Source organism: Acartia tonsa, chromosome 5, assembly GCF_053477335.1.
Source record: "Acartia tonsa isolate MP-2025a chromosome 5, ASM5347733v1, whole genome shotgun sequence".
Lineage (NCBI taxonomy): Eukaryota > Metazoa > Arthropoda > Copepoda > Calanoida > Acartiidae > Acartia > Acartia tonsa.
Window position 1 is genome coordinate 45,282,359 of NC_137264.1, and position 12,099 is coordinate 45,294,457.

Here is a 12,099-nt window from a genome sequence, read left to right on the forward strand (position 1 = left end):
TATTAGACTGAAAATTGCACTGGTCTCCAAAGATTTATAAACACGTTTTACTATTTGAAGGTTTAAAGGCTTTTGGTGCATTGTACATTATCAAACTTTCGGTGTGTATTTTTTTATGAATAATAATTTTAATCTACAGAAGGAATAATTTGTTTATCGCAATTGGGGTTGAACATAAATCTATTGTCCGTTGTCTTATCCCTTAAGATCCCTGAAATGTTCCTACTCCCAAAACAAACATGCAGCTTTATTTTTAGATCTGCATCATAAAAACATTCCAGAAAAATCCGTGAAAATTTTTAGAATAAATGTACGAGGTGCCGTTTTTAAACAACAAACACCCCATACTGCAGTTGATAAGTTGCAACTAAAAAAAAGCATACTCAAAATTTAACAAAATTATCACAAATAATACTAATAAAACGCCAACCATTCTTTTTAAATGTATGTGTTTTAATACAAAAAATTGTAAATAAACTTGTTGATATAGTCAAAAATATTTATCCCTTAATAAAAGTTGAACTTTAACGCAGACTTTTATTCCCCCTGAGAAAGGGGAGAAAAAAAAGAGAACGCCGGAGTAAGAGATGAAATGTTAAGCGAGTGTTGGTTGAATGTAACAAATAAACATAAGGAAAAAGAGCTAATTTATTTTTTAAAATCAACTAAAAGCAATTTAATTAAGTTGTGTGTATTATGCCTAAAAACGTCATTGACATAATATTCTGGTAAGTTTAAAAATGGTCAATCTTTATTTATCGCATCGTATTATAACGCCCTCGGGGCTCCCGTGGTCCCCCCGGGATAATCCCCCCCACACCAAGGATCTCGTATCTTTCTTTGATGCTTGGGTCAGCCTCATCGGGGCTTTCTCAGGATAAGGACAGACATACGAGTGAACTAACAAATACAGCCGTCGGCCCCTACGGGGTCACAATCACTGAGCGTGATTGAGGGTGGACAAATTCTTGTCCTCCCTTACGACGTATACTGTAGGAATTCTGGGGAACAAATATGCATACAAAAACTGATTTTCAAATATACCTATTCCATTATTATTATCTTGTTATTTTGTAAAATATTATAGTATATCATATTGTAACGTAATAAGGGACTGACCCTCACTAACCTGAGTGCCACTCCCTTAATAGTCGCTGGACTATATTATTAAAATATGCTATATTGTACCAATTCAGAATTTCGAAATACATTATTATTATTATTATTATAGATAGCTTACCGCGTATGTTAAAATTAAAAATTATAAAATTAAAAACAATAATCTGTTATACGTTGCAATACATGATTTTTCAGTATGGCTATAAACCTGTTCTAATTCAGTAGACATTAATCGGTTTCGAAGCCATACTGGAAAAAAATATTTGTATTTCATTTATAAAAAAACAGTATTTCATAATAAGTTTTTTAATCGTGGCTTATTTGTAAGAACACCCCATTAAGCTAGAAAAGAGCGGTAAACCTATGTAGATAAATACAGCGCTATGTCCCCTCCCTCCCTCCCTGGGTAAGCATAGGTAGATAAATACAGCGCTATGTCCCCTCCCTCCCTCCCTGGGTAAGCATAGGTAGATAAATACAGCGCTATGTCCCCTCCCTCCCTGGGTAAGCATAGGTAGATAAATACAGCGCTATGTCCCCTCCCTCCCTGGGTAAGCCTAGGTAGATAAATACAGCGCTATGTCCCCTCCCTCCCTGGGTAAGCATAGGTAGATAAATACAGCGCTATGTCCCCTCCCTCCCTGGGTAAGCATAGGTAGATAAATACAGCGCTATGTCCCCTCCCTCCCTCCCTGGGTAAGCATAGGTAGATAAATACAGCGAGCAGAATTAGAATCAAGTATTAGTCAGAAAAAGTGAAGCTATCAGCTAAGGATGAATTCAACACAGGTGAAATAATATTAGTATGACTCATACATTCAGAAATGCTATTCTTTTTAAAAGCGAAGCTTTTCTATAATTTAGGTCGCCCGTCGGTCCGTAAAGGTTAGCTCTATTAGTTAATATAGATATGTTACAGTTGTCCTATTTATTTCAAACTTTAATGATGATTCCTATAACAATTAGTTACTATATAGAAAGCATAGCAACTCTTAAATCTTTACCAGAAGTACGTACGTCCATTTAAAACATGCTGATTTTTTACTTTTTGACTGCAAAGAATTGATTCAACAAAGATGACGAGATTAACATTAGTATGACTCATTTTGTTTGTATTCACAGGGATCTAAGGGGATAAAACAATGGCCGATTAATTAATGTACATTCCCAATTTTAAATACACAAAATTACCCCTTATGTAGATTGAAAATTTGTTGTTGAAACTCAACTTATCAAACCTTTAACCAACCAATCAAAATCCGCTAAAGTCCCCAAAGTTGTTAAGCCAGCGAATAAGAAAACTGCATTAGTTTGACTCATACACAGAGCAATCTACTCTATAACCCAAATGTATGTTTGTTCTTCTAATTATTCTTTCCATTTATGACATTTAAGATTGAGGAGGTGAAAAATAAACAAGCTAATAAAAGGCGCAGCAAAAAAGGTACTAGAATTATGTTGTAAGAAAATATTTTATTTTGTCAATAAAAGCTGTAGAAAATCTCTGTCCTTTTATGTAAATTGATGACGGAAGAAAAAGCGAATGAATTAAATACTTTAGGAGAAGCATGTAGAGTTTGAAAGCCAATCGTCTGAAGAAGAAACAAGCTCCCAAGGAATGTTTATTCCAATAACGTTTCCAAACCGATTAATATCCGGTGGATTAGAACCGGTTTTCATCAAACTGAAAAATTATGTATAACGTCTAATTACATACATTTTTTCACCAATAGTTGTTAGTCAACAAAACAGGAATTAAACTAATAATTTGTCATTTTGATATCTGTGGAAAATTGTCTATGATACGATGCGATAAATAACTATTTTATTTTAGACAATTTGACTTTAGTAACGTATTTAACTACAAAATTAAATCTTATTCTATAAAATAGCTAAGGATTTTTTCTGTAGCTTAAAATCTTGCAAATCACTTTACCGATTTACTGTATTTTAGAGAAGCTTTGCATATGTAATTGTGTGGTTTTAGGCTATTTTATTGTTAGATTAGTAATGGAATGGTTTTAATCCATTTTTCTGATCTTTCCTAACACTTCGAAGACTGAGACCGTTAGTATTAATATTACAAAACTTAATAGAAAACTAGTGTTTCGTCCCTAGACTCTAAAACGAATTTATATTAAATTATTATGCATTAATGATAGGTTGGTTATTAAATCAAATAAAATTTATTATGTCCTATTCTTGTATTTTTCTGTCTGAAGCTAAAGATCTCGGAATGTTGCTTGTCCATATTTTATATACTTTTCAGTAAAGGTTTTTAAAATGCCTTAAGATAGTTTTCAGCTATTTTACTAACCTCCCAAGAGGCAATGGTTGAAGCCGCTAGTATCAGAATAAACAATAATTACACACAGAAGAATCTGAAGAAAATGTGGAAGAAAACGAACAAGAACGAAACGAGGATGGAACGGCGGATCAATCTGTTATCTTGTCACAAACAACAGTTTATAAGACAAATCCACAGGTAATAACCCAGGAAGGAAGTGGACATTGGCCTGTTTATTACATTGGTCCCCAAAGTTTTATAATAGAGTTTTCTCATTCGATACCCTAATCTATAGAAGGGGTAATTTAGTGTATCATTATTGGAGATGTACATCAATTTATCATCCATTGTCTTATCCCTTTAGATCCCTGTGTAAAACTAATATTTAACTAATATCAGAAATCTTAAGGGATAAGTTAATTAACGATAAATTGGTGTACACCCTTCTGAAGTTTTTGAGCCACGAATGAGATAACGTGGCTAAAAAACTTTGGGAAACAGTGCAATTTTCAGCAGTGTCTCCTCCTCTCCCTCAATTTATAAATGTGCAAGGCAGTAAAAAAAAGTTACAACTTCCTACAGCTTTTAAATTTTGATAATTAAATTGAACAAGGATGACAACATCCATAAAAGCGAAGCTCTGAAACAAGGGGACAAAAGAACATTAACACTTGTAGAGTGTCACAACTTAATTAGCAGAATATAAGTACAGAGTTGCAAAACTTTCAAAATCATACCTAACTCTTATAGGAATCACCATGCAAAGTTTTAAAGAGGTATATTTACGATTCTAACATGTCTAAATTAATGAAAAGAGCTAACCGTTACTGACGTACGGACGGACCCTAATTATAGAAAAAGCTTACATATGTTACTTACTTTCCTTATACAAGATGTTTTAATTTTAGAGCGAATTAACAACAAAAACTACAGTAACAAGAAATATTAAGGTATATTTTACTTCGCCATTTTAATGCTAGCATAGCTACTCTAAAAGTGATAAATAATTATTTATCTTTCTATTCTTAAAGAAGTAATGTTTTTTTTTCTGAAGCTGAAGATCTAGGAAACTGCTGTTCTGAAGAAATCAAACTTTTCAGGAAAGCTTTATAATTGTATTTAAGTGGTTTTAGGCTGTTTTCCTGACCTACCCCGCCTTCTCTAGGAACTAGGGCCGTAGCAACTAATCCTATTATATAAATTAGTAAGTTTTTTTTTGTCTTAAGCTTAATATTTCAATAACTACTGTTCTGATTGAGTTCTCCATTTTATGGAAGCTTCATATAGGTCCCGGAATTTCTGTCCCTTCGGATAAAGAGCTCCTAGATATGATATTTATAGCAATTTAAATAGTACAAGTTGATTAATTAATGGATTTTCACCAAATCTAAATTATTTTTAGTCTTAATTTCACCATATGTTTAGTAAATTAATATTTATGATAATTATGAGAAATCATTAATATTACGTAGAGAAAGGGGTATGACATTGGTAGAAAATCAATCTTTTCCTAATTCTGTAATCTGTAGTTAATACGTTATAAGAGAAGGGGTTAAAAAGCATTTATAAAAGCGATGGACGAATCCAAAGGCATTATAAAAAGTGTTGAATAATTTTTTTGACAAAAACTTTTTATACAATTACCCTTTTCATCTGATTTTGGAATAACAAGGATGACAACATCCATAAAAAAAGAGAAGCACAGAAACGATAGGACACACGAACATTAACACTTGTATAGTGTCAGAACTGAATAATCAGAATATAAATGTATAAGAGTCAAAGCAAAATTGTAAGTAAATTTGTTAGATACTGCTTGATCAATCGGAAAATTAGATCACATAAAAATTTGTTGTTAAAAAAGTAAAAAAAAAAATCAAAATGTTTAAAATGGACGTACGGACATTTTGGTAATGATTATAGAGTTGCTACGCTTTCTAAATCGTACCTAACTACTACAGGAATCACCATGCAAAGTTTGAAATCGATAGGACAATTTTAACATTCCTAAATTAACGAAAAAAGCTAACCGTTACGGACGGACGGACGGACCGACAATAATTATAGAAAAGCTTCGCTTTTAATAATTCTTAGGACAAGAAGGTACAATATAATAAGCGAGGCATCTATAAAAAAAAGTATTTTACTGTATCCTGTGTTTACGCAATTTTGTAACTTTATGTACAATTTCGTTTAGACTTAGAAATTTTTGAAGTTTGCTTATTAAGTACTGACAATCAACAATAGTTATTGTTCGATTGTCTTTCATTCAGATTTTGAGCTACGCTTTTATGGATGTCGTCATCCTTGTTTAAAGTAATCATTATATCATCACAAGATGTTTAATCAAAGAGAAGATGAAGTCTATATTATATCAGGCAAGAAGGGGATACTGGGCTGTTTAATATACTAGTCCCCAAAGTTTAATAATAATGTTTTTTTTTATTTATTAGTTTAACAACTTAGGGGACTATTAATAAATTTTGATTGTTAAAATGAGTGTTTAAACATTTTCACCACTTAGAGTAATCTACAGAAGGGATATTTTTGTGTAGTATCATTGGGGATGTATACCAATTTAGCGATCATTCTCTTATCCTTTTATATCCCTGGATGTGTATTGTGTATATATAAGGAAAGGTTTATAATTGGTGCAAATTTTGTTTAAGCAATATAGGATCATGGAGTGACTTTCTAAAAAATAAAATAAAAACTTATTTCGTACTAGCAGTAACGCCTCTAGGAGCTCTGTATTCGAGGGGCAGAGAAAAGATATAAAAATATTTAACTTGAATCTGATAATAGAATAGAATAAATTCATCACTAAACTATGTTTAGCTTACCCATAAGAGAACCAAATCGATTTATTAGTTATAGAGTTCTTAAGATTTTAATAAAAAAAATCCCTACTACTTTTTAAAAGAACTAGCGGCTTCGCCCCTAGAAGCCTCTAGGGGCACTGGTAGGAGGGGGAAAAGTCGACCTCATCCCATTTTAAATTCGAGTTTCAATAGAGTTGAAAATATATATTTTTTGGGGGGGAGGGGGATGAAGACATCATCTCCAAAAATAGTTTAAAACCTTTCCAGGACCTATAAGAAGCTTCACTGTAAAGGAGAACAATATAGGTTCAGCGGTTAGCGAGATCCTTCGGGACAGACAAAAAACGCTTACTACTTTATATAATAGGATATGTAAAAAATATGAATTAAAAATTTTGGAAGAAAAAAAGGAAAATTAAATATGTTCATTGATACCGCATAGTAAGAAAAGTGTTAACACAGCCGAAATACAAAATCAAAAATTTAAAATCAAAGTCAAATTTATTTAATTTTGGAAAGGCAGACATACATAAGAACTAACCTTAAATTATAGAAGCTGCGCTTCTTAAAATGATGTAAATAAATATACATGCATAAATATAATGTATGTGTATATATCAGGAGGGAGGGGGCATTGTGCTGTTAATAACACTAGTCCCTAAACTTTTATAATAAAGTTTTGCTATTCTGTTAAAACAATATGGAGACTTTGAATTTTGATTAATTGTAATCTACAGACGGGGTAATATTGTGTATCATCATTGGGAATGTATACTAATTTATAGTCCATTGTCTTATCCCTGGAGATCCCTGGTATATATAAATATATATTAACAGAAGTTTAAATGTCAGCTCTGTAACTTTCTAGCAGAGTTTAGTCACAATGTACTTTTAAATATACATTTTAAAACTATTTTTGATATCAGCTTAAAAATAAACAAAATGAAATATAAGATTTTCATTTGGTTTGATTTAAGACAACACTTAAATAGAGAGGGAAGTTTGGTTTTAGCAATTTCAAGTCAAGCAGCAAAAAAAGGGTTTCAAAAGTGTGGTAGATAACCTCTACCACATATATTTGGTATTTATCAATTTATTAGGGATCTAAAGGGATAAGACAATGGACTATAGAAAGGAGTATATATCCAATGATGATACACATAAGAACCCCTTCTGTTGATTACAATTAGTGTCAACTTAATTAACCAACCAATCAACATTCAATAAAAGTACCCTAAAGTTTAAAGCCATTGGACAAGATGGCGCGATTCTAAAATTTTGGGTACCTACATACGTAATATAGAGTCCTCCCCATCTCGAGGTTTCGTGATAATTTATTAATAATATTTTTCTATTCAGAAAGTTGAATGGCCCCCCAAATCCGGGCAGCTACAACAACAATATGCATCCAGATTACCAGGTTAGATCCCAGTATGACTTCGAAACCGTCTAATATCCGCTGGATTAGAACCGGTTCTCAGCCGTACTAAAAAATCATGTAAAGCATCGTGTTACAGAAAATTTTACACTTTTAATAGCTTTTTTAATTGAAAACTAAAATATTAAGTAGCTAACTTCAAAATGTACAAACTTAATGACGTTTTAAAAAGTGTCTTATTAAGTCATCACTAAATTTATATTCCTAGCCTCCAGACTTAACCTATTTAAAAACGTTGCAAACTTGAGTGCAAAAAATGCTTTAAAATTATTTGCACATGTTGCTAATATAAGTTAAATGAATGTCCCTCTCTTGCATGAAAAATAAAACAATTGTCAAAGCATTTGCTTAGAAATGTAGTCTTACATATTCATTAATTATTGAAGATTTATGATGAAAATTTGGCAAATTTTTGTTTAATCGTTTTTTTTTCTAAATTGTATAATGAAACGTTAGTTTACCTTCTAGATTTAATTTTTCCTTAACTGTATGTTAGGGAAAAGAGGAGAATTCTTTTTTTTAAGTAAAAGCAAAATTTGTAAATAACGTGTCCTAACTTTTGTGATTAAAAAAAATAGCTAGTCGGTGCTTTTAGTAAGTAGTAGATGTAAAATAATCCATAGAATTTAGATATGCAATCGGTTTTCTTTGTAGACCTCTTATTTTGAAGTAATTTAAGTTTTTAAAAAAATTATGTTGGTTTAAAGGTACTAAAACGCAACAAAAAAAAGAAGAAAAATTGCTAAATGAACAAAAATAGTACCTAAGATCTTTAATATGTCACCTTACTTTTTGAATTCTGTTGGGTAATTATTGAAAAAAATCTATTTTGTTGAACCCCGTTGAATCAAAACTTTGAACTTTGGGAGCTCGTTACGAATGGGTTCAAATAAAATCACAAAAGTTAGGACACGTTCTTTATATATTCTTAGGACATCACAACTCTCCACCCGTTTTAGTAAGGTTATGGTTTAAGTAAGCCCTCCAAAACTGAGGCGTTCTGCAATGTTCTATAAGTTCTATTAATTTTACAATGTTTGATTTAAAACTGTATTCAGCAAATACGAAGTTGAAAAAGAACTGGAAATTTCCGGAACAAAATGACAAGGTTTCAAGTTATCCATTCAGCAAAGAAGGTAAATAAATCAAGGAGGAAGGGAACTGGGGTATTCCTAAACAAAAAACTGGATAGGAATATCATTCTCATTTAAACAAAAACTCATTTTTATGCTAAAATTTGGTTTAATTTTGGTTTTAAATTTTTTTTTTTCCCGAGGTAGTCATTTTTTTCCCCGAGGTAAACTTTAAAATTTAAAACAAAAACAAAAATCTTCCAAATTAAATAGAAAAAATCTTTGAATTATTGGTCAATTTAAGTTCAAAGATTTATTTTTTAAAAAATTTTGTAAAAAAATCTTCTAACAAAAAAAATTATCATAATCCAAGATGGCATCAATACATGTAAAATAATATTTTCAAAACAAAAAATTCAAACTGAAATATCTTCACATATTGAATTTCAAAAATCGGTCTGACAGTTTTTTCAAAGTCGGGAAGATCTATCGAATGGAAATGGTTTGAAACCGATAGAACATTTCTTTATACTAAAACATATTTTTTTCTCACGTTTTTTCCCATGCTCAGGGAAAAAATGACTACATCTGGGAGAAAAAAAGAATATTTACATCCACTATTTAAGGAGTCGTTTATGTGAGAATGAAGGTTGTTTATTAAACTAGTCCCCAATGTATCCTTAATTGTTGGCTTAATAACTTTGGGAACTTTGGAAAATCTGATTCCAAACGTTGGAACCACTAAATGTAATCAACAGAAATGGAATTTTGTGCATCATCATTGGAAATGTACATCAATTTTCGGTCATTGACTTATCCCTTTATATCCTTGTGAATACATAATTTAAAAAAAAAACAAAGTTTTAGTTTAGTACTTTAAAGTATTAATAATGACTATTTTGTCTTTAATTAGCGAAACTGTTAACAAAGAAAAAATGCATCCTCATGGTTTATGGTTTATGGCGTAGCAGGATCTTAAGGGATAGTTAAATCGACATGGTATATGACCAGTTATGAGGAGTGGGGGGAGGGTTTTAAACATTTTTAGGTTCTATTGCCCCCTTTACTATACCCCTTTTAAACATCATTGACCAACCAATCACGCTTTAACAAAGGTCCCCAAAGTTTGAAAGCTAACAAATAAGTAATCATAATTTCTTATAACTAGGATTCAGCCCAAGCAAGCTTGCAGTGGATACTATCTGGAATCCTAAAGATGAGGTTGATAACAACCCAGTACACCATGCACCAAAGGTAACAACTTTGCTTTTAAGTTTTAATTGTAATTATTTTTTCTATACTTGCTTTGATGATAAAAAGAATTTGCAAGTGGACGAAAAAGGTCCCCAACACTTGATCCAGGTAGTTATCTGGATTATATATCTATACTTGATATATTTGTTATCTCAGGTGTCCCTGAGAACAACTACTGAAATAATGACCCACTCTAAGAGCACAACCTTCCAATCCCACTACAGGATGCCACCAGGAACTTCAAGGTACAACTACCACTTTCATATACTATTCTCAGGGATTGAAAGGGATAAGACAAAAGCTGATTAATTGATGTGTTCATCCCCAATCATGATATACACAAAATACCCCTTACTAATTGCAATTAGTGGCTGAAACGTTTGAACACTATTTAAGAAATACTCTAATATTTGGCATGAAAACTTTTCTTACAAAGAAGGTGTATCAACTTTTTTTTTATAGCTAGCCGGTTCTTTTAGTAAGTAGTAGATGTAAAATTTTTCATAGAATTCAGATATGCAATCGGTTTTTTTTGTAGACCTCTTATTTTTTAAGTAATTTAAGTTTAAAAAAAAAAAATTAAGTCGATTTTAAGGTACTAAAATGCAACAAAAAAGAAAAGAAAATGGCCATTATGAACAAAAATAGTAAGATCTTTAATTTGACACCTTACTTTTTTAATTCTGTCAGGTAATTATTGAAAAAATCGATTTTTTTAAACCCACGAGAATAAAAACTTTTAACTTAATTTTATTATTTCACAGGTAAAAAAATATGGGTTCATATATACCTTTAGAATCAGAAAAATATTACGAATTCATTGTAAGCAAAATTGAAAAAAAAAGTTTACAATATAGTATATAAACTACAATAAAAGGAATTATATGAAAATATCATATTATATTGTACAGGCAACGTCTTAATTCTTGAATTGAGTATAAAAATGGGAAGGGGGTAAAGAGGGGGTAAAGAGGGGGTAAAAAAGGGAAGACGATAGTGTTGCCTGAACAAAAAATACAATTGGCCATTTGTTTAATTTTTAATTTTTTTACTTTTTTTCAATTTTGCTTACAATGGATTCGTAATATTTTTCTGATTCTAAAGGTATATATGAACCCATGTTTTTTATGTCTGTTTGAGAAAATATTTAGGTCTAAAGTTTTTATTAAACCGAGGTTAAAAAAAAAGATTTTTTCAATAATTACTCAACAGAATTTTAAAAGTAAGGTGTCAAATTAAAGATCTTACTATTTTTGTTCTTACTGGCCATTTTCTTCTTTTATTTTGTTGCGTTTTAGTACCTTAAAACCGACTTAATTTTTTTTTTTTAAACTTAAATTACTTAAAAAATAAGAGGTCTACAAAAAAACCGATTGCATATCTGAATTCTATGAAAAATTTTACATCTACTACTTACTAAAAGAACCGGCTAGCTATAAAAAAAAAAGTTGATACACCTTCTTTTAGGATATTAACACTAGAAATATTAATAATCATATTATGTAAAATAGTAAAGGTTTTGTCTTAAGCTTAAGATCTCAGTAACTACTGAACAGATTGAGCTCCTGTGATGGTTTCAGACAATTAATTTTCAGATTTAAGTTTTTGGCCTATTCAAATGACTAAGCTATTTTTCTTGCCCCTCTCTGTGCCTTAGAATATAGAGTCCCTAGAGGCTAGGAACGCAGCCGCTAGTATTTCTTTAAAAAAAAAAAAATATATTTTGATTTAGGACTAGAAAATGCCAAGAAAACTATGAAAACGTTTTGGGAAAAGAAAAGAAGGTTTAATTTTTCACTCATTTTTTTTATGCATTATAACTATGTAGCATTGTAATTTATCGTATATAAGATTAACAGTTGAAATTATTAATTATAATTTAACCAAATCTCAAATTAAGCATAACTTTACATTTAACTATGTGATAATTAACTTACAAATAAATCTGCTATTTATTTATCTACTAATTGTATAATAAAATAATCACTCAACCTATTTATTTTTCATTTTTTTTCATTAAATACAATATTTTTAAGTCAAGAATTATAAACTACATTGTATATTAGCTATAAAAGCAGGGATCTAAAGGGATAGGACAATAGCAGA

At 30.8% G+C, this 12,099-nt stretch overlaps 2 protein-coding genes across 7 annotated transcripts in view; one reads left to right on the forward strand and one right to left on the reverse strand.

Moving 5' to 3' along the window:
- LOC145319625 (NADP-dependent malic enzyme-like) overlaps positions 1-12,099 on the reverse strand; it is a 71,558-nt gene that overhangs the window by 11,800 nt on the left and 47,659 nt on the right. The window lies entirely within an intron of this gene.
- Positions 1,785-11,984, forward strand: LOC145319628 (uncharacterized). Of its 2 annotated transcripts, XM_080161897.1 has the most exons (9): positions 1,785-1,908; positions 2,681-2,733; positions 3,493-3,604; positions 4,315-4,356; positions 7,588-7,648; positions 8,725-8,802; positions 9,908-9,993; positions 10,150-10,238; positions 11,726-11,984. In XM_080161897.1, exons 1-9 carry the CDS (start codon positions 1,894-1,896, stop codon positions 11,781-11,783), a joined length of 594 nt encoding a protein of 197 aa, XP_080018023.1. In that variant the 5' UTR covers positions 1,785-1,893; the 3' UTR covers positions 11,784-11,984. The 2 variants fall into 2 exon arrangements, with proteins under 2 accessions (XP_080018023.1, XP_080018024.1); XM_080161898.1 differs by lacking the exon at positions 4,315-4,356.